The sequence below is a fragment of the Lipotes vexillifer genome, unplaced genomic scaffold, assembly GCF_000442215.2.
Source record: "Lipotes vexillifer unplaced genomic scaffold, Lipotes_vexillifer_v1.1 scaffold502, whole genome shotgun sequence".
Classification (NCBI taxonomy): Eukaryota; Metazoa; Chordata; class Mammalia; order Artiodactyla; family Lipotidae; genus Lipotes; species Lipotes vexillifer.
This window is the reverse complement of record NW_006784433.1, coordinates 176,379-200,293: the sequence shown is the minus strand read 5'-3', so window position 1 is coordinate 200,293 and position 23,915 is coordinate 176,379. Positions and strand designations below refer to the sequence as shown.

Genomic DNA, 23,915 nt, shown 5'->3' with positions numbered 1-23,915 from the left:
TTCCAATCACCTTATCTCTATTTTTATTAATGTATTATTGTTCTCCTTTTCAGGAATGAAGTTACAGAACTCTCAGGGAAATAAGTCCATCTCTCTGTTTTATCACACATACACAGAGCCTGGCAAAGGGTAGGTGCTTCCACACCAAAGAAGAGTATTATTAAGTGGAACAAAAGAAGAAACTGATAATTACTCAGTGGTTATACCTATACAAGCTTCCACTGTGTGCTGATATTATGCCAAGTATGAATACATATTCTCACGTATTCCTGATGAAGCCTCCAAGCATATGATAACTCTCATGTTGCAGCTGAAAAACTTTGATGATGAAAGCGTTAATGGAGATTCCCATGGTCATAGGTGAATAAAATTAAAACTGTGACTCACACTTAGGTCTATCTGGGTCAGAATTCTATTATTTTCCCATTATATTATACTGTCTCCTCACAGCAATCTTTAGCATCTCAAGCAATTCTACATCTTAATATATCCATACAGATTTCTTTCCAGAAACAGAGAAATGCTACAGAAGAAGCAGCCAGGCCTGAGAATTACCAAGATGAAAAAACAACCATATAAATAAAGGTTTCTCTATTGAGAGGACTTGACAGTAAGATAAATATTACCCTGATCCTACCCTCTGCACCACTCAACTCTACACCCCAAATAATACCCAAGCTCTCTTTCTCTTCTCTGCTGTTTTTTCAAATAATGGTCTAGCCTTTCTATAACCTTGGCTCCTTTTCATACCTCAGCCTCTAAAATTTAACAAAAATTGTTAAAGATGATCTAACACAGTCCCACAGCTTCTGGATTCATCCTAGTATGAAGCCACTTTAGAAAAACTGTTTAAATCTATTTCAGGACTTCCTGAGACCAGTGAAAGCATCTTTTTAATTTTACATTTATAAGTCAAATAAGTGACTATCACATAGATCAAATGCATATATCCTGAATGACAATGAATTGACAGGAATTAATATTTAGAACAATGATGTGGAGGCCTTGTAGGCTCTTTTGTAAAAGGTCAAATAATGTTTAACATACTGCACTTACTAAAAATGGATAATTAACTAATAAAACATGATATTGAGAAATAACTTGAAAGTAATTTGAGTTAACCTTTTAACTTCATTTTAATTAGAAAATATGCTAAAGCAAAGTAACATTATCTAGGCATTAAAATTGAGTAAAATTTTCACTGTAATTGCTTTCTTCTTGTACTTGGACTCTGCTAAGATTAGCACTGAGACTGGGATGAGAACAGTGATACAGGAGTCTCTTCCAGAGGACCTGTGATGTCACTGCGACCACTGTGATGGGTCCCCTGAAAATTCTGTAAGAAGAGGCAACAGGTGAGAACAGAGAGGTCCTTGTTCTGCATCACTCTACAGTAACTGCATTTCCTCCAGCAAGAGTGTCTTCGAGCAGAAGCTGTGTAATTACTCTATATCCACTCAGCAAATATTTATTAAAAACCTGCCTAACTGTGTGCCAGGCGTAGTTCTAGGTGACTGGGACACATAACTGATCGAGAAAGATGAGACTTAGCATTTTGCAGTTGACATTCTAGTGTGGAAAAACCATAAAAATAACAATTAAGAAAATTATGAAATACACTAGAAGGTGATACTTGCTATGAAAAAAAGCTAGAGAAGGGTAAAGGGACTGTGAGTCCCTGGGTAGGGAGAGGTGAAGCCATGTGTAGAAGCAGATCAGTTAGGAGGCCATCACAGTGGTCCAGGCAAGAGAAGATGAGGACCCATGCCATAGTAATAGCAATGGAGAGGGTGTGAGCTCTTTGACTCTCGATGTATTTTGAGGATGTGTGGGAGAAAGAGAGGAGTCAAGGAGGACTCCACAGTTTCTGACCTGACCAAGTAAAAGGATGGTATTGCCAATAACTGAGACAGGTAGGCGACAGGTGAAGGACATGTGGGGTGAGAAGAATACCAACTGAACCTGGGCTCTCTAGACATCCACATGGTGATGTCAAGTAGGCAGCTCCATATAGAAGTCTTGGAGAGCAGTCCTGGTTGGATCATCAGCAATATAAAGCCATTCACACATAAAGCTATGCCACCGAGGACTAAGGGGGTGTGAGTGCAGACAGAGCAGAGCACTGTGGACAATCTTAGGGACTCCAACATTATGAAGTTGTGTGGAAAAGCACAGAACAGCAGAGGAGGCTAAGAAATGGAACCACTTTTCTAACAGGAGAAAAATATAAATTATGGTATCCAGAAACCAAACGAAGACTATGTGTCAATGATAGTTCAAGCAAGACCATGGTTCAAGTGTTTCAAGTGGGTTCTCTAGTGACACAGAAGGCAGAACCAGGACTAATAGCAACTTTAAGGGATAAAGATCATACTTCAGTGAGAAAAAGGAATTGAACAGCAATGTCTAATTTTTAGATTCAACTGTATTATAATGCAGTGAACTTTCTTTTTAATCACTAGAGGTATTCGTAGACAGGCTGATGGGTATCACAGATATTGTAGAAATGATTCCTAAATTGAGTAGAAAGTTAGACCTAGAAAATACGAGATACACTCCAACTAATAAGCCTATCATTTCTGCCTCACTTAACACCAGAGGAGAAAGACATCTGCTTTTCCATCTGTGAACCTTTGCAATCTTAGCTGTCTGTGTCCAAAATTATCTCAATGCCTCTTCATATAAAATAAAGTGAATCACAACAATGGTTTAATTCAAAGAAGAGAGGCTCTGGTGCTAGCAGACCTGAGCTCCAGCTTTAACACTATCACTTAAATATTGTGTGGCTTTAGGAAAGTTCCTTAAATGTTTTTAAACCATAGTCTCTTCTTCAGAACTCACCCAGTGATCTTGAGGGAATAAAACCATTCACTGTGATTTGCTGGGTGTTTCATATACAGTGGGTACTCACAAAAACCTTAATTCTCTAGGCGTGAGGTCGCAGACTGAAGGACTATTTTATGATGCTTTAGTTATTTCTCTAAACTTGAGTTTTAAGCTATACTCTTCATTTAAGCACTATATCTACATATAAACCAGAAAAAGGAGTGTATGATCTTTTTCATAAAAATAATATTTTCATCTGTTTTTTAAGTTCATAGTAGATTTTGATGAGTCATGCTTGGGGTCAAATTTTCTACTGTATGTTTTAAGATGTCATTTGCTTACAGTGTAATAATAGAACTACACAGTATAAACAGGTAAAGACAACAGGCCATGAAATCAGAGTTGCTGGATAGGAATACTGAGGAGCACTTTCCTAATAATGTGATTTTGGCACATGAGTGCTTCTGAAACTCAGTTTGTCTGTAAAATGGGAAGGATAGAATTACTAGGATTTTTGTGACAATTAAATGATTTGGTATATGTGAAAAATACACAGTGTCTGATATATATAAAATCATTCCATAATCCTTAGTTTTTATTATTTGTTTCTCTATCTAGTAAAAAGATTTTAAGTAGAAACATTTTTTGTTCTATTTTAAATGTTTTCAATTAGCCCAAACTATTTTAAAAATATCTTTATTACTAGGAAAATAACGTGTTAGTATAACTAATTCAGACAGCACAAAAGAGCCTGCAATGGAAAAGGGCCTCCTACTGTTTCCTTATTATCTATCTCTATCTGTCTATCATCTTATATATATATATAAGTATACATATTTAATATAAATATGTCCCTTTTATGCTCAAGAGAAATAAACTACAATCTTTTATACTTTCACTTATATATATATATATATATATATATCTGTGCAAATATATTAATTCTAAAATAAATTGCTAGATATCCAACTGATTCCAAACGTCTGTGCCTTTGTGATTTTCATTGATTTTGCAAAACTGTTCCCTAAATTGGCTGCATCTCCATGCTCTGAGCAGCAGTTTACAGAGTGTATCATTCCCCCATACTCTAACACCATTAGTATTGGTTATAATCAAACTTTTTTCGTCAGTCTGCTAGAGGAGAGAAGCATTTCAAATTCACCTTAACTTGATTTTTCTGATAAGTGAGGTTCAGGTTTTTTTCTATTTGTTTTAAACAGTATATGTGTGACAACTGTGTTGGTATCATTGGCTTCTTCTTCAATTAGAAAAAGTGGGACCATTACATATAAATAAAATAAACTGTCTGCCATGTGTTTCAAATATTTCTCAAATAGCCATGCCAGTTTAGCATCTCAATTGCGACTTTTTATTTTGGTAATCATCATCATTATTTTTGCTTATACAGAGTTTTAGTTTTATGGTGTAAAATATTTTAATCATTTACTTATGGCTTCAAGTATTTTCCATATTTCTTAGAAATGTTTTCCCCTCAAATATTATAAAATAAATTTCTCATAATTTATTCCAGTACTTTAAAAAAAATTTAATCTTAGACCCAGTTGAGATTTATGCTGGTGCAAAAGATGGGTTAGGGATTTAGTCTTTATTTTCTTTTGCCCTAAATGCCTCACTAGTTCCCTCTCTAACAATTAATGAATAAACAGTTTCTTCACACTGATTTCTAATATACACTCATTACATATGTTCATGTCATTTCATGAGGAATGGAAAATTGATGTTACCAAATGCCTGATTTAATCCTAAAATTCGGTAATTTTTAAAAATGTTTTAAAGTACTAAACCAGTCTTGCATTCCTGTAATAAAACTACATTTGTGTGTAATTTATTTTGCTTGTAATGTACTATTGAAATTCGTTTGGTAATATTTTTATAACATTATTATTATTGCAATAAAATATATACAACAGGGCTTCCCTGGTGGCACAGTGGTTGAGAGTCCGCCTGCCGATGCAGGGGACACGTGTTCGTGCACCAGTCCAGGAGGATCCCACGTGCCGCGGAGTGGCTGGGCCCGTGAGCCATGGCCGCTGAGCCTGCACGTCCGGAGCCTGTGCTCCGCAACGGGAGAGGCCACAACAGTGAGAGGCCCACGTACGGCAAAAAAAAAAAAAAAAAAAAAAAAAAATTATATATATATATATATACAACATAAAATTTACCATTTTAACTATTTTTAAATGTGGAATTGAGTGGCATTAAGTACATTCACAATGTGCAACCATCACCACGTTCATTTCCAGAACTTTTTCATCATCCCAAAGAGAAACTCTATATCTATTAAACAATAACTCTCCATTCATCTCTCTCCACAGCCCCGGGTAACCTCAATTACATTTTCTGTACCTATGAATGTGCCTGTTCTAAGTACCTTTCATAAGTGGAATCATACAATATTGGTCCTTTTGTGTCTGACTTATTCTCCTTATTAACATGATGTTTTCAATATTCATCCATGTAACATGCATCCAAATTTCATTGTTCTTTACAGCTGAATAATATTCCACTGTGTGTCTATACCATATTTAGTTTACCTGTGCATCAGCTGAGGACATCTGAGTTGTTTCTGTATTTTCGCAATTGTGAATAATGGTGCTTTGAATACTGATACACAACATTTGGTAATTTTTTAAAGTTTTTGCATTGATATTCATAATAGAATTATAGTATTTATTTTGTGATATATTTGTGAAATCCATGAATTTTTAAGAAAATTACTTATAAAATGGTAGAAATCTAAATGTGTTACACAAATTTCTTTTAACAATTACTTAAATTTGAAAAAATAAATAAAAGTCACTCAATTTTTCTACAAGATTCTAAATTTCTTTCAAAAAGGTGGTTGTAGTTAGGTCTTAACAGTATTATAAGTAACAATAATCCCTTCTCTAGACCTTTCTGGATGTGGGGAGGAGATGCATTAATTTCTATTTCCTGTATCCTTTCCAGAGGAAGATTTTTCCTGCTATTCTCAAGGTATATTATAGTGCTTGAATTTATATCAAATTAATTTGGTTCCATATGTCAATATGTCCTTTGGGGTCAGTAATAATATGGGAATCCATTCAACTGATAATGTTCTGCCTCTCGATTTTAATAGTGATCTTTATCCTCTACTCTCTTGAAGATCTATCTATATAAAAATCCATTTCTACTGCAACAACAAAATGAATGGCAGAAGGGCCATCTGTGCTCTAATGGGTGTAGAGAAACTTATTGAACGCTCACTGAATTAAACAAACAAATGAACAAACAAGCAAATTAAGAATGGTGAGATTAAAGAAGGGATGTGAGGTAGAAGATCTTTTGGCTCTCAAAGGACCCTTGAGTAAGGATACATGTTTGGACACATTTCAAAAGGCACTAACATTTTAATGATCCATTTGAACTAGTTCCCAGTTTTTCAGTTGAAGGTGAGTGTGAAATACACTAGTGGAAGAGAAACAGCAGGTTAAAACAGACTGAAGATCCCCTATGGGGTCTAGACCTAGAAAAGAAGGTGAGAACATTTTGGGAAATATGAGCACACATTTCATGAGGGTGTGCTGAACTCCTAAAAAAGGATGGAGAGAGAAACACATACAATTCAGGATTAGGAATATATGGGTCATTGGAGACAAAAAAAAGTTTGAGTGCCAAATGGAAAAATAGTATTTAAATACATGGGATGGGCATTAATAAAAAAAAGTCATTGGAAAAGATAAGTACTAGACAGAATACCTCTGCAAATTTCTAAATTTTTCTGGAAAACATGGTAATTTCAGGTGCCACTCTATCAAAGAGAATGCATTGCACAAGCACTTTGGAATTATTTTCTTTCTTGTAAAAAAAATGTGACACTTCTAAGGAGTGTCATGATTTTCTCAATTGACTTTTTTTAATTTTTATTTTTTAGCGGTACGTGGGCCTCTCACTGCTGTGGCCTCTCCTGTTGCGGAGCGCAGGCTCAGCAGCCATGGATCATGGGCCCAGCCACTCCGCGGCACGTGGGATCCTCCTGGACCGGGGCACTAACCCATGTCCCCCGCATCGGCTGGCGGACTCCCAACCACTGCGCCACCAGGGAAGCCCTCAACTGACATTTAAATTCACAGGTGAGAGATTAGGAAACAGATATAAATGAAACTGAAATCACAAATCCCATCAAATCCTCTTTTCTATTTCCTTTAGAAAAATTAAAAGCAAGCAATGCTATGAAGTGGTCTCTGGTAAAGATAAAACAAGCTTAAGATATAAGCTACAGAGTGGATTTTAGAAAACACATTGCTTAGAAAAATAGAGAGATGTCTCCAAGACTGTAAGTGGTAATGCTGGCTTTGAAGTGTCATAGTTTCCAGTTAGTAACCTTGGGTCTCTATTAACCATTCTTTTTTTTTTTTTTTAACATCTTTATTGGAGTATATTTGCTTTACAATATTGTGTTAGTTTCTGCTGTATAAAAAAGTGAATCAGCTATACGTATACATATAACCCCATATACCCACCCACTTGTAGCTCCCTCCCACCCTCCCTGACACCTCTAGATAGTCATAAAGCACCAAGTTGATCTCCCTGTGCTATGTGGCTGCTTCCTACTTGCTATCTATTTTACATTTGGTAGTGTATATATGTCAATGCCACTCTCTCACTTCATCCCAGCTTACCCTTCCCCTCCACGTGTCAAGTCCATTCTCTAAGTCTGCATCTTTATTCCTGTCCTGCCCCTAGGTTCTTCAGAACCATTTTTATTTTTTTTTTTAGATTCCACATATAAGTGTTAGCATATGGTATTTGTTTTTCTCTTTCTGACTTACTTCACTCTGTATGACAGACTCTAGGTCCATCCACCTGACTATAAATAACTCAATTTCGTTTCATTTTATGGCTGAGTAATATTCCATTGTATGTATGTGCCACTTCCTCTTTATCCATTGATCTATTGATGGACACTCAGGTTGCTTCCATGTCCTGGCTATTGTAAATAATGCTGCAATGAACATTGTGGTACATGACTCTTTTTGAATTATGGTTTTCTCAGGGTATATGCCCAGTAGTGGGATTGCTGGGTCATATAGTAGTTCTAGTTTTAGTTTTTTAAGGAACCTCAATACTGTTCTCCATAGTGGCTATATCAATTTATATTCTACCAAGAGTGCAGGGGGGTCCCCTTTTCTCCCCACCCTTTCCAGTATTTATTGTTGGTAGATTTTTTGATGATGGCCATTCTGACCAGTGTGAGTTGATACCTCATTGTGCTTTTGATTTGCATTTCTCTAATTATTACTGATGTTGAGCATTTTTTCATGTGTTTGCTGGCAATCTGTATATCTTCTTTGGAGAAATGTCTTTAGGTCTTCTGCCCATTTTTGGATTGGGTTGTTTGTTTTTTGATATTGAGCTGCATGAACTGCTTGTGTATTTTGGAGATTAATCCTTTGTCAGTTGCTTTGTTTGCAAATATTTTCTCCCATTGTGAGGGGTTGTCTTTTGGTCTTGTTTATGGTTTCCTTTGCTATGCAAAAGATCTGAAGTTTCATTAGGTCCCATTTGTTTATTTTTGTTTTTATTTCCATTACTCTAGGAGGTGGGTCAAAAAGGATCTTGCTGTGATTTATGTCATAGAGTCTTCTGTCTATGTTTTCCTCTAAGAGTTTTATGGTGTCTGACCTTACATTTAGGGCTTTAATCCATTTTTAATTTATATTTGTGTATTGTGTTAGGATGTGTTCTAATTTCAGTCTTTTACATGTAGCTCTCCAGCACCACTTAGTGAAGAGGCTGTCGTTTCTCCATTGTATATTCTTGCCTCCTTTATCAAAGATAAGATGATCATATGTATGTGGCTTTATCTCTGGACTTTCTGTCCTTTTCAATTTCTGTTTTTGTGCCAGTACCATACTGTCTTGATTACTGTAGCTTTGTAGTATAGTCTGAAGTCAGGGAGCCTGATTCCTCCAGCTCCGTTTTTCTTTCTCAAGATTGCTTTGGCTATTTGGGGTCTTTTGTGTTTCCCTACAAATTGTGAATTTTTTTGTTCTAGTTCTGTGAGAAAAGCCATTGGTAGTTTGATAGGGACTGCACTGAATCTGTAGATTGCTTTGGGTAGTATAGTCATTTTCACAATGTTGATTCTTCCTATCCAAGAACATGGTATATCTCTCCATCTGTTTGTATCATCTTTAATTTCTTACATCAGTGTCTTATAGTTTTCTGCATGCAGATCTTTTGCCTCCTTAGGTAGGATTATTCCTAGGTATTTTATTCTTTTTGTTGCAATGGTAAATGGGAGTGTTTCCTTAATTTGTTTCTGATTTTTATTGCTAATGTATAGGAATGCAAGAGATTTCTGTGTATTAATTTTGTATCCTGCAAATTTACCAAATTCATTGATTACCTCTAGTAGTTTTCTGGTGGCCAATTTAGGATTTTCTAAGTATAGTATCATGTCATCTGCAAACAGTGACAGTTTTACTGCTTCTTTTCCAATTTGGATTGTTTTATTTCTTTTTCTTCTCTGAATGCCATAACTAGGATTTCCAAATCTACATGAATAAAAGTGGTGAGAGTGGACATCTTGTTTTGTTCCTGATTTTAGAGGAAATGCTTTCAGTTTTTCACCACTGAGAATGATGTTGGCAGTGGATTTGTCATATATGGTTTGTTATTATGTTGAGGTTGGTTCCCTCTATGCCCATTTTCTGGAGAGTTTTTATTATAAATGGGTGTTGAATTTTGTTGAAAGCTTTTTCTGCCTCTATTGAGATGATCACATGGTTTTTATTCTTCAATTTGTTAATATGGTGTATCACAGTGATTGATTTGCAAATATGGAAGAATTCTTGCATTCTTGGGATAAACCCCGCTTGATCATGGTATATGATCTATTTAATGTGCTGTTGGATTCTGTTTGCTAGTATTTTGTTGAGGATTTTTGCATTTCTCTTCATCAGTGATACTGGTCTATAATTTTCTTTTTCTGTGACATCTCTGTCTGGTTTTGGGATCAGGGTGATGGTGACCTCGTAGAATGAGTTTGGGAGTGTTCCTCCCTTGGTATATTTTGGAAGAGCTTGAGAAGGATAGGTGTTAGCTCTTCACTAAATGTTTGATAGAATTTGCCTGTGAAGCCATCTGGTCCTGGGCTTTTGTTTGTTGGAAGATTTGTAATCACATTTTCAATTTCAGTGCTTTTGATTGATCTGTTCATAGTTTCTATTTCTTCCTGGTTCAATCCTTGAAGGTTGTACATTTCTAAGAATTTGTCCATATATTCCAGGTTGTGCATTTTTTTGGCATATAGTTGCTTATAGTCATTTTTCATGATCCTTTGTGTTTCTGCAGTGCCATTTGTTACTTCTCCTTTTTCATTTCTCATTCTGTTGATTTGAGTCTTCTCCCTTTTTTTTGTGATGAGTCTGCTATGGTTTATCAATTTTGTTTTCTTATCAAAGAACCAGCTTTTAGTTTTAGAGATTTTTGCTATTGTTTCCTTCATTTCTTTTTCATTGATTTCTGATCCGATTTTTATGATTTCTTTCCTTCTGCTAATTTTGTTTTTTTTTTTCTTTTTGTTCTTCTTTCTCTAATTGCTTTAGGTATAAGGTTACGCTGTTTAGAGATTTTTCTTGTTTCTTGAGGTAGGATTTTATTGCTATAAACTTCCTTATTAGAACAGCTTTTGGTGCATCCCATAGGTTTTGGGTAATCATGTTTTCATTGTCATTTGTTTCTAGGTATTTTTTGATTTCCTTTTTGATTTATTCAATGATCTCTTGGTTATTTAGTATCGTATTGTTTAGCCTACATGTGTTTGCATTTTTCACAGTTTTTTCCCTGTAACTGATATCTAGTCTCATAGTGTTGTGGTCAGAAAAGATGCATTATATGATTTCAATTTTCTTAAACTTACCAAGGCTTGATTTGTGACCGAAGATGTGATCTATCCTGGAGAATGTTCCACGTGCATTTGAGAAGAAAGTGTACTCTTGTTTTTGGATGGAATGTTCTGTAAATATCAATCAAGTCCATTTTTTCTAATGTGTCATTTAAAGCTTGTGTTTCCTTATTTGTTTTCATTTTTTATGATCTGTCCATTGGTGTAAATGGGGTGTTAAAGTCCCCTACTCTTATTGTATTACTGTTGATTTCTCCTTTTATGGCTGTTAACATTTGACTTATGTATTGAGGTGCTTCTATGTTGGGTGCATAAATATTTACAACCGTTATATCTTCTTCTTGGATAGATCACTTGATCATTATGTGGTGTCCTTCTTTGTCTCTTGGAACAGTCTTTATTTCAGTCTCTTTTGTATGATATGATAATTGCTGCTCCAGCTTTCTTTTGTTTTCCATTTTCATGGAGTATCTTTTTCCATCCCCTCACTTTCAGCTTGTATGTGTCCCTAGGTCTGAAGTTGATCTCTTGTAGACAGCACAAATACGGGTCTTGTTTTTGTATCCATTCAGCCAATCTGTGACGTTTGGTTGGAGCATTTAATCCACTTACATTTAAGGTAGTTATTTATATGTATGTTCCTTTTATTTTCTTAATTATGGGGGGTTTGTTTTTGTAGATCTTTTCCTTAACTTGTGTTTCCTGCCTAGAGAAGTTCCTTTAGCATTTGTTGTAAAGCTGGTTTGGTGGTGCTGAATTCTCTTAGCTTTTGCTTGTCTGTAAAGCTTTTGATTTCTCCATCAAATCTGAAGGAGATCCTTGCTGCATAGAGGAATCTTGGTTATAGGTTTTTCCTTTTCATCACTTTAAATATATCCTGCCACTCTCCTCTGGCTTGAAGAGTTTCTGCTGAAAGATCAGCTGTTATCCTTATGAGGATTCACTTGTATATTATTTGTTGCTTTTCCCTTCCTGCTTTCAGTATTTTTTCATTTTGTTTAATTTTTGTTAGTTTGATTAATATGTGTCTTGGCATGTTTCTCCTTGGGTTTATCCTGTATGGGACTCTTTACACTTCCTGGACTTGACTGATTATTTCCTTTCCCGTGTTGGGGAAGTTTTCAACTATAATCTCTTGAAATATTTTCTCAGACCCTTTCTTTTTAAATTATTCTTCTGGGATGCCTATAATTCAAAGGCTGGTGTGCTTAATATTGTCCCAGAAGTCTCTGAGACTGTCCTTAATTCTTTTCATTATTTTTTCTTTATTCTGCTCTGCAGCAGTTATTTCCACCATTCTAACTTCCAGCTCACGTATCCGTTCTTCTGCCTAAGTTATTCTGCTCTTTATTCCTTCTAGAGTATTTTTAATTTCAGTTACTGTGTTGGTCATTACTGTTTGTTCATTCTTTAGTTCTTCTCGGTTCTTGTTAAACGTTTCTTGTATTTTCTCTATTCTATTTCCGAGATTTTGGTTCATATTTACTCTCTCTAGTAGTTTCAGGTAGTTTGCCTATTTCCTCTTCATTTATTTGGTTTTGTGGGTTTTTTGTTTTTTTGTTTTTTTTTTTTGCAGTACATGGGCCTCTCACTGATGTGGCCTCTCCTGTTGCCGAGCACAGGCTCTGGACACGCAGGCTCAGCGACCATGGCTCATGGGCCTAGCTGCTCCGTGGCATGTGGGATCTTCCCGGACTGGGGCACAAACCCGTGTCCCCTGCATCTGCAGGCGGACTCTCAACCACTGTGCCACCAGGGAAGCCCTGGTTTTGTGGGGTTTTATCTTGCTCCTTTGCCTGCAAGATATTTCCCTGTCTTCTCATGTTGTCTAATTTACAGTATTTGAGGTATACTATCCCTCAGCTGCAGGGTCGCAGTTCCTCTTGCTTCTGTTCTCTGCCCCCAGTGGTGAGGTTGGTCCAGTGGCTTTCCTAGGCTTCCTGATGGGAGAGACTGGTGCCTGAATTCTAGTGGATGGAGCTCAGTCTTTTCCCTCTGATGAGAAGGGCTGTGTCAGGTGATATGTTTTGGGGTGTCTGTGAGCTTAGTATGACCTTAGGTCATCTGTATGCTGATGCGTGGTTTTGTCTTCCTGTCTTGTTTGTTGTTTGGTGTGAGGTGTTCATCCTTGGGAGCTGCAGGCAGTTGGGTGGAGCTGGGTCTTGGATTCAGATAGGGGCCTCCGTGAAATCGCTTAGTGATTAATCTTTCCTAGGGCAGGGAATTCTCTCATGGCCCAGTGTCCTGGACTCAGTGCTTCCACCCTGGATCCTCAGACCCAACTTCCAGTCATGGAACCAAGACCCTGCAAGTCACTCATCCTGGCAATAAAGGTGATTTAAAAAAAATTTTTTTAAAGACTAACAAAACGCCAGACAAATGGTAAAAAGTAAAATCAAACAAACAGAAACAGAAACAAGGAAACACACACACACACACACACACACACACACACACAAAAGAAACAGAGCCAAATAAAACAAAAAACAAGAGAACAAACAACCAAACAAACTCAGGAATAAAATCAAACCATTAAAAAGAAAAGCAACAAAAGCACAAAACCAAAAAACCAAACCAAAGCCGAGTGCCAATTGAAGAATGAAGCAAAGAAACAAAGCGCCGAAAACGATTAAAAAAAAAAGAAAACGGGGAAAGAAGACAGAACAACAGAAAAGCAACATAGAAATAGAAATGTAAAAAAATAAAATAAAAAATATATTAAAGAAAGGAAAAAAAAAGACAAACAATGCCCCAGACAAATGGTAAAAACAGAATCAATCAACAACAGAAACAAGGAAACACAGACACATGCAAAAGAAAGAAAAACAGAACCAAACAAAAACAGAAACAAAAAAAACAGAAACAAAAAAAGCAAGAGAACAACCAGAGAAACTGAAGAATCTAAAAACGAAATCAAAGAATTAGAATCAAAACTAACAAAAACACAAAACCTAAAAACAAAACCAAAGAAGTACGCCAACTGAAGAATAAAGCAAAGAAACAGAACAAACCGATAAAAATAATTTTTAAAAAAGGGAAAAAACAAAACAACAGGAAAGGAAAGTAGAAATGGAAAATTTTTTAAAAAATACAAAATATATGAAAGAAAAAGAAAAAATGAGAAAAGAACACAGAACATAAGAGAAAAGTGAAAACAGAAATATATTAAAAAAGTTTAAAAATGTTATAAAACACGAAGATTCTCCCCGAAAATAAACTAAAAAAAAAAAGCTAGAACCAACAAGAGAATGAATAAAAACATAATAAAAGTAATAGTAATAATTATGTTTCCCTGGGGTCTCAGCTGTTAAGTGTCCTTGCACACGCCATGAGCCACAGCTCACCTCTGTCTCCCCAGGAGGCCCTCCTCTGCCTCTGTGCTGGTCTCTGGACCTGCTGTGGGCCCTGTGGGGATCACCCAGACTCTGATGTGGCCCAATTCCTGTGTGTTCTTGTCCCCAAACTCCACAGCTGCCAGAGATAGACTGTTTTCATTTGTGGGAACACTCATTGTCTACTCAGATACTGGATAGACGTAGGGTCTAGCTGATCACGTGGATTTAATCTGCAGCTTGTACAGCTCATGGAAAGATTTCCAATCCTCTTTCTTAGTCGCCCCATCCCTGGGGTTCAGCTTTGGTTTTATCCCCAACTCTGCATGTGGTCCACCCAGAGGAGTCTGGTCTTGAGAATGCCTTGGAGCTCATGGGTCTGCCAGAGTGAGGACCAGGTGCAGAGGTGGTATGACTGCTTGCAGGAGCCCTGGTGGCACCAAATGTGCAGGGAAGCCAGCGACCATGGGTGCAAGAGATATGGCCTTAGTGAGGGCCTTTTCTGGCACCTGGCGTAAGGTGCATGAGGCCTGGCCCTGGCTGGGCTATTTTTGGTGCCCGGAAGCCAGCGTGCGAGGGCCGGCCCTGAGAGGGCTTCTTTTATTGTCCGTTGGCAGATGCCAGCATGAGGGGACAGAGAGGCTACAATAGTGACTCATCCCCCTGAGTGTGACTTAGCAGTAGCGCCTGCTTCCATGGCAGTCCGGTCTTCCTTTGTAGGCATTCCCTGCTGTGGATTTCTTCCTTCCTGTCCCCTCGGTCTGTCTTCCCACAGCCAACACCAGTTCTCACTCCAGGCCTCTTCTCCAATCCCCATGCTCCAGCTCCCAGCTCCCTTGCACACTTGTGAACACACATCCTAGTCCAGAGCACATAGGGCCACAGTATGGACTGTCTGTGTAGTTCTGAGTCTGTTGCATCTGTCACAGATCAGCTGCTTCACCCTCTTCCAACAGCCTCAAATTCTTCCCTTCTGTCCCAATTGATTTCCCTGTCAGAGAGGGGTTTCCCCAAATCCGGGAATCTCTCCTCTGCTTCAGCTCCCCAACTGCGGGTGCAGGTCCTGTCCCACTTCCTCTCCTCCTCCTCTACCTTCTTTTTTTTTTGTCATATCCAGTTATGCAAGGATCTTTATAGTCCTTTCTGTTGTTCAAGGTCTTCTGCTAGCATTCAGCCAGTGTTCTGTGAGAACTGTTGCATCTGTAGTTGTATTCCTGATGCATCTGTGGAGAGAGATGAACTCCACGTCCCCCTACTCCTCTGCCATCTTAACTCATCATCCTATTAACCATTCTTAAATGCTCTGATAATTACTTAAAAAGTTAGAAAAAATAACAGGTTTTGGTTTTCATCTTTCAAAGTACAGAGAAGGAAACAAGATTTGTGGGAGGACATGCCAGGCTGCAGAGTGTGCTTCCAACCAGGCACAGAAGGCAGCCCCTCTCTGTGGGACTGAGCAGGCAAAGACAAAATATAGAGCAAGTATGGTGCTTTTGAACATATTTTGGAACTTTAATTTTCTGCATTAATCTACATAAGGCATTGATTTCAAAAGCAGCACAGGGGGACATGGCTGCATTTGATCTTAAAAGGGGCTAAATTTTGGGGGCCAATTTATGCTCCCGGCAATTTATTGCTTTAAAAGTTGGCAGTAATTTGGGTCGAGAAATAAAATGTGGGCCTTGGGGCAAATTTAATTGAAGAAGATGTCTGATATATTTCAGAGGATTCTAAAGGCAACAGCAAAAATATGTTTTTAAAAGACACTGAGAGGTTGAATTGCCCAGATGGACAAATAGGTACAATAGCAACAGGCAGGTATCCAGCAGGTGGAGGCAGTACTTCCCCATCCTCTGACCCTCCTCACTGTACCTATGCTTGTGATGGGCATCTTCTGCATGGATGCCTGCTTGTGATAGTCATCCTTCTAGCAGAACAAAACAGAACACAGCAGCCAACATTATGTGTATCTTAGTTTCTTATGTCCTGTAAGACACTTATTTGTTGAGGACCAAAAAATTTTGGCATTTTTTTTTCTGCTTCTTGCAAGGATGAAGACTGTCTTCATTAATATCAAATTTATGCCCCAAGCTACAGTTCTCTTCTTTTTCTGTATATGTAATCTCCTAGCACATCAACACTAAATCATAATGCCCTAATACACTTTCAAAAGCAACTAAACTCAATACACATACTTCCAACACTACAAACAACTCAATGTAAGAAGCCATGACCAAATTCACATGTGCAAAGTTTACAGACAAAAACAGTGAGTTACAACCACCACTTGCCTGATAGAGACTGTAAACTGATTCTGATTATAATATGCATAAGAGTTGGAAGTATCCAAATTTCAAAAAAGTAAATGTGTATTGGACTATAAAGTGCTGTGTGTGTGGACTCAGGGAGAAAGAGCTAATGTTAAAGGTGGTGAGTTTTCCACACTAATCTCAGGATTATAGAGGAACATACTGACCACATTGCCTCCTTAGAGATTTGACCATCAAGACATAATCGCTCTGATTCTAAAACATTTGCAAATGTAAACAATAGATATACAAAGTCTATTTATTTACTAATCTTGTTACAAACAAAAAAAAATGAAAATAAACAAGAAAAACTGTCCATTAAAATAATTTAATATAGCTTTTTTCCTCCAAATTAAGTGATTAACCACAAAACACTAGATAAATCATTCTTAATGTGTGTGAAAAGTATTCTTATATTTTCTATAATTTAAATCTTAAACTTCTTTCAGTTCCTTGAATTACTCAGTTAAGTCAGCAAATTAACTGGAATTAGAGACTAATTGAAACAAAATCTGTCCGTAAAAGGTCAAGTAGTAAAATCGGGATGAGGTCATTTCCTCAAGAATTCCCATAATTCTCTATTACTCTTTGTTGGAGAGGATGATGTCATCACTACATGGACTGTCAGTCCACACAGCAGGCATCAAGGGCAGGGACAGCTGTGGGAGAAGATGTGTGAGGCAGGCCTTTCCCTGATGGACCCCTGAAGGGTGCATCACTTTTTATTTTAAAAGAGTAAACCTTGAACCCATACTCTTGTGTCCTGCTCAACAGTTCACAGGATCATACCACACTACACGTGTTACAGCTCACAAATGCACAGAAAATACGGTTCAAGATTAGAGATTATAATCTTAACACCACAGATATTCAGTCAGCAGGAGAGAAACACTGCTTTTGAAAGTAAATATTGTTTGCAAAACGTTGATTGTAATTTTATTGTTATAGTATAAAAACAAGCAAAAACAAATGTACGTCAACTTGATAGATGATTGTGTTTCTCAGTATTCTTTTTCTGTAAAAGGGCTCTAAGAGTTCTCTATGTGTGATAATTAGATGTATGAAATGCACATCACCGTAATAAATAAAGAAGTTTGGCATCATATTCATAAAAATGGTAGATTTTATAAGGCATAAATTGTTATTTGATAATACTCCATAAAACTATTAATCATTAGGAGCTATCGGTTTTAACTTTCTTCCACACTTTATATGAAAAATTCATGTAAAGTTTGAGCATTTTTAGTTAAGTTAAAAATGTAATGGTTCACAAAAAATGAAGTATTTAAAATAACAGTAGCCTTGTGAAGCATTCCATCTAGAGCAAAGATTATTTCTTTGAGCAGTTCACAATTAGTTGTGAATTTTTTATGAGCAAGTCATAATTAGTTACCACATCTATAAAATAGAAGTTTTATATATTCTGTGATTTCCAAGATTAGTCTCATCTTAAGCATTCTGTGATTCTAAAAATTCAAGGGGGTACAATAATTTGCTAGTGAGACATGGTTTATTTCAATATGAATAATAGGTGGTTTTCTTGTTTAAAAACCTTCCTATAAATTATGAAATTAAATATCACACAAAAATTGACACCATAAAATATTCTTGTTTCAGTAGCCATCATTATGAATCAAGTGTAAACTACTACTGTAATATTCAGCATAACAACACTCACACCATCACTTGGAGAGCTATCAGAACTTGAAATGCCAACACAACTTGGTCAGAGATATAGAGCTACATTTTATTGAGAAGCAGATACTGAGTCTATCACGAGCTTTCTCATATCCAAAGAATAGACAAGTATTATTCTGAGAAAAAGTATCAAGTTATGTAATATTTAAATATATGATTTAAAGAAGGAACCTGTACTCAATCTAGACTCTAAAGGTTTAATTAACCAGGTTCCTTAAAAAAGATACAATATCCCATCATATTTCTACCATATTTCATTACTAAGTAAAACTTTTCATGTACAGTTCTATGACAGCCCAATTTAATATTTTAAAACATAAGTGTAAAGTAAATTTCATAAAATTTAAATTATAAATATATATCTATTGAATGTACCTATCTTGCAATAGTTTAAGTCTAGCTCAAAATAAACACAAAAACCAAAAACGTGTATGCCCAAAAAACCTCATCTGAAAGTTAAATTTTATGGTTTGATGTGCTGTAACAGCTTATTCTGTTTGAAATAATTATAAACACAACCTTCTACTTAATTGTATTTACTAAACTTTATCATATTACAGGACAATTGGTAAACTACAGCATTTATTTCTGTAATCTTTATTATTAGGATAATTATATGGTCTTTCCTTCAGATACACTCTTCAGAAAGTTAATTACCAGCTTAAATCTTTGAGTTTCCTTTTTTTTTTTTGCTTAGGTAATTTACTTGAAAAAAAATTAAAAAAAGAAACTGCTTTCAACCATTGGAATTTATGAATATAAGTAAAGAAACCATGCTATTGAAATGTTATATTTTATAATCATGATTCTGCTGATAAAAATATCACATGATGACAAAGTGTCTAGTGAAAAAGTATTTTCAAGAAAATACTATCATAATCATTATATAAATGGGCTCTGAATATAGAAGACTAGAGATTACAATTCAAGGGTCTAATAAAGACTATATTACCTTCCTAAAGGTAATAATTCTCTGCTGTTTGGCTAATGCTGTATATTGACAGTAGCATTAATTCTACTCCCTTTTGTAATAATAATATGCATTTTAACATGAACCAAAACATTATTGAGTGTGCATATTTGAAAAATCAAATTGTCAAATGATTTACACATTAAATAAATGATTAAAATATCTAGTTATGCTTCCCATATTCACAGAATAAAAATACAGCCATCAGTTGAAAATTATTATACTTTCAAAGAGTTTTCTTTCTATGTCAGTATCATATATTTGTATATATTAATAAAATGAAGATTTACACATTTATTTCATGAAAGACAATGAATAAAACATCAAGTCTTATTTTTATCAATTTTTTCTTAATTCTATGAGAACAAAGCATATATTACAGTACCTTTGGATACTGTTTGACAGGAATCAATACCCTTTCTGAGAGCTTTATGTTTTTGTTGCTGATGACATCAAGATATTTCTTTTCTTCATCTTCCTTTTTTCCATCAGAACCTTGAAATTTTTGAATTTCTGAAAAAAATTCACAAAAAAACATTAAATGAAATAAGAAGTCATCATAAATACACTGACTGTTCTTATCACTCCCTTTCTTAAATAAGATTTTGAAGAACCTTGATAAAGGGACTGAAAGCTATGCTACTGTACTGTCTGTACAATGATCTATATCAACTAAAACCAAAAAGCAGTGACTGAAGATACAACTGTCTTCTGTGAAATAAAGGGTGCATTTAATTAACTTTTAACATCTTCAAACAAAATTTGAGAAAGAATATTCCCTTTAATTATTTAAAATGTCTAAGCAAACATAAATTTCCTAGGAGCAATGAATAGAACAAATATATTTTAACGTTAAATGTTTTGTTTTTAGTCAGAATTGTTCCTATGGAAAAATAACTGAAAATAGAAATCATCCATTATCTAAAATAGGGTAGAAGAGATAAACAGTATGCTATTTTATATTCTAACAAACTTAAATCCAATTAAAAAGGGGAGTCACAGAAAAGTCACATAAAGGATTAAATCTGTAAATTATATCATTCATATTCATCAACATGAAATTACTTACATAGATGTTTAAGGGGAAATACTAATTTATCCTTATGAGAATCTTCCCAAAGTGAATATTTTTTATTTATTTATTAATTTTTGTCTGCATTGGGTCTTCATTGCTGTGCATGGGTTTCTCTAGTTGTGGTGAATGGGGGCTACTCTTCATTGTGGTGCATGGGCTTCTCTTGTTGCGGAGCATGGGTTCTAGGTGCACAGGCTTCAGTAGTTGTGGCATATAGGCTCAGTAGTTGTGGCTTGAGGGCTCTAGAGCGCAGCCTCAGTAGTTCTGGTACATGGGCTTAGTTGCTCTGCGGCATGTGGGAACCTTCCAGATGAGGGCTCGAACCCATGTCCCCTGCACTGGCAGGCAGATTCTTAACCACTGCACCACCAGGAAAATCCTGAATATTTTTAAAGCAAATGTACACTATTTATCCTTCCTTCCTTTTTAAAATTAATTTATTTGCCATAGAAATACAAAGGTTCGTAAGAGACTGCTACAAGCAACTATAGGCTAATAAAATGGACAACCTGGAAGAAATGGATAAAATCTTAGAAAGGTACAATCTCCCAAGACTGAATCGGGAAGAAATAGAAAAAATGAACAAAAATTGAATTCGTGATTAAAAAACTCTCAACTAACAAAAGTCCAGGACCAGATGGCTCCACAGGCCAAGTATATCAAATGTTGAGAGAAAAGCTAACACCCATCCTTCTGAAAGTATTCCAAAAAACTGCAGAGGAAGGAATACTCCCAAGCTCCACCACCTTGGAACCAAAACCAGACAAATATACCACAAAAAAAGAAAATTATAGGCCAATATTACTGATGAACATGAATATTCCTCAACAAAATATTAGCAATCTGAATCCAACAAAACAATAAAAGCATCATACACCATGATCAAGTGTGATTTATCCTGGGGATGTGAGAATTTTTCAGTATCCACAAATCAATCAGTGTGATACACCACATCAACAAACTGAAGAATAAAAACGATATGATCATTTCAACAGATGCAGACAAGACTTTTGAAAAAATTCAACACTCATTTATGATAAAAACTCTCCAGAAAATTATAGAGGGAACATACCTCAACATAATAAAGGCCATATATGACAAGCCTATAGCTAATATCATACTCAATGGTGAAAAGCTGAAAGCAGTTCTAGGATCAGGAACAAGCCAAGGATGTCCACTCTTGCCACTTTTATTCAACATAGTCTTGGAAATTCTAACCATGGAAATAATAGAAGAAAAAGAAATAAAAAGAAGCCAAATTGGAAAAGATGAAATGAAACTGTCACTGTTTGCAGATGACATGATACTATACATAGAAAATCCTAAGGATGCTGCCAGAAAACTACTAGAACTCATCAATTAATTTGGTAAAGTTGCAGGATACAAAATTAATAGACAGAAATTTTTGCATTTCTATACATTAGCAATGAAAGATCAGAAAGAGAAATTCAAGAAACAATTCCATTTACCATCTAATCAAAAACAAAATGTACCTAAGAATAAACCTACCTAAGGAGACAAAAGACCTGTACTCCAAAAACTATATATAAGATGCTGATGAAAGAAAGAAAAGACAACACAAACAGATGAAAAGATATACCATGTTCTTGGATTGGAAGAATCAATATTGTCAAAATGACTATAGTAGCCAAGGCAATGAACAGATTCAGTGCAATCCCTATTGGTTTATCCTTGCCACTCTGTCATAGATATAAATTAAATTTGTCTGACATTATTTGCTCTCTACAAAGCTACCACTTAGGCATTTTTAGACATTTGAAATTTGATCACTTGATGATTAATTCCAACAAGTTTTCCATCAAGAAATGGGACTGGATGAAATACCATTTCCATTGATTTTTCTGTTAATTTCTATACTTTCCTTTAAAAATTTCTTTTCTTTTTTTTTTCTTTTAATTAGGGTACAGTTGCTTGACAATATTTTGTTAGTTTCTGCTGTATAGCGAAGTGAATCAGCTATATGCATACATATATCCCCTCCTTTTTGGATTTCCTTCCCATTTGGGTCACCACAGAACATCAAGTAGAGTTCAATGCTATACAGCATTATTCTCATTAGTTATCTATTTTATACATAGTGTATATATGTCAATCCCAATCCGCCAATGCATCCCATCCCCTTTTCCCCCCTTGGAATCCATATGTTTGTTCTTTACGTCTGTGTCTCTATTTCTGCTTTTCAAACACTTTCATCTGTGCCATTTTTCTAGATTCCACATATATGCATTAATATACAATATTTGTCTTTTTGTGTCTGACTCACTTCACTCTGTATGACAGTCTCTAAGTCCATCCACGTCTCTACAAATGACCCAATTTTCTTCCTTTTAATGGCTGAGTAATTTTCCATTGTGTATATGTACCACATCTTCTTTATCCATTCATCTTTTGATGGACTTTTTAGTTGCTTCCATGCCCTACTGTAAATAGTGCTGCAATGAACACTGGGGTGCATGTGTCTTTTTGAATTATAGTTTTCTCAGGGTATATGCCCAGTAGTGGGATTGCTGGGTCATATGGTAGTTCTATTTTTAGTTTTTTAAGGAACCTCCATACTGTTCTCCATATTGGCGATACCGATTTACATTCCCACCAAGAGTGCAAGAGGGTTCCCTTTTCTCCACATCCTCTCCAGTATGTATTGTTTGTAGATATTTTGATGATGGCCATTCTGACCAGTGTGAAGCCATTGTAGTTCTGATTTGCATTTCTCTAATAATTAATGATGTTGAGCATCTTTTCTTGTGCCTCTTAGCCATCTTTATGTTTTCCTTAAATTTTTTTATATTTATTTTGCCCTTTTGATAGTTTCAGAGAATTATCTCATCTTCCCTGATGTATCTATTAATATATGACTAATAGATCAGTCATTGCACTTCTCGACTGTATAGTCACAAAGTGGTATATACCAAACTTGCCTGGTTTTAAAACACTTTTCATTTTGTAAATTTAAAAATTACTTTAAAATTTTAAAGTAATTCTTTTTTTACTTCATAATTAATGCATATTCATTGTGGAATGTTCAGACAATATAGGTATCCATAAAAATGGAAAGGCACTGATTATCATCCAGCAATAACTGATCAGTTTTTTATAGAGATGTTGAGTCATTTTATATAGTTATTTTTTTATACAGTCTCTATTTAAATTTGGCTTCCATATTATTGGAAAAACATAATACATAAAGGAAAGCTTAATTTTGTTAAAAAATGTTAAACTACAAAGATTTTAATATTTTTGTTTTTCTTTCACTGTTTATGTGTTAAGATATAGATAGACAGATATTTAGATAGGTAGATAGATTCAAGGATTTATTTTAGCATTCATTAACTTATTTTTAGTGGCTATCACCACAGTACACCATAGGATTATGTGGAGATTACAACAGAGTTAAATGTTGGTATTCCTGTATGCACCTTGCACAACTTCACTCATTGGTTTAAGTCAGATGGAAGGTACAGTAAGAAGGTATTCTCTTTATTATGGTAAAAACTACATAACATTATTTATCATTTTAATCAGTTTTAAGTGTATAGCTCAGTAGTTATAAGTATATTCACATTATTGTGCAATAGATCTCCATAACTTCTTCATCTTACAAAACTAAAACTCTAGACAATTCATTAAGAAGACATAATAAATATATATATACCTAAAAAGGAGCACCAAAATATATAAACAATTATTAACAGACATAAAGGAAGAAATTGACAGCAACACAGTAATAGTAAGGAAATTTAACACCCCACTTACATCAATGGATAGATCATCCAGACAGAAAGTCAACAAG

The 23,915-nt window shown here is 35.5% G+C and overlaps 1 protein-coding gene across 1 annotated transcript in view; it reads right to left on the bottom strand.

The window, feature by feature from the left end:
• KHDRBS2 (KH RNA binding domain containing, signal transduction associated 2) overlaps positions 1-23,915 on the bottom strand; it is a 721,580-nt gene that overhangs the window by 601,128 nt on the left and 96,537 nt on the right. Inside the window, exon 2 of the mRNA XM_007456845.1 lies at positions 19,415-19,542. Coding sequence (XP_007456907.1) covers positions 19,415-19,542 — 128 coding nt within the window. The remainder of the gene's footprint in view (positions 1-19,414; positions 19,543-23,915) is intronic.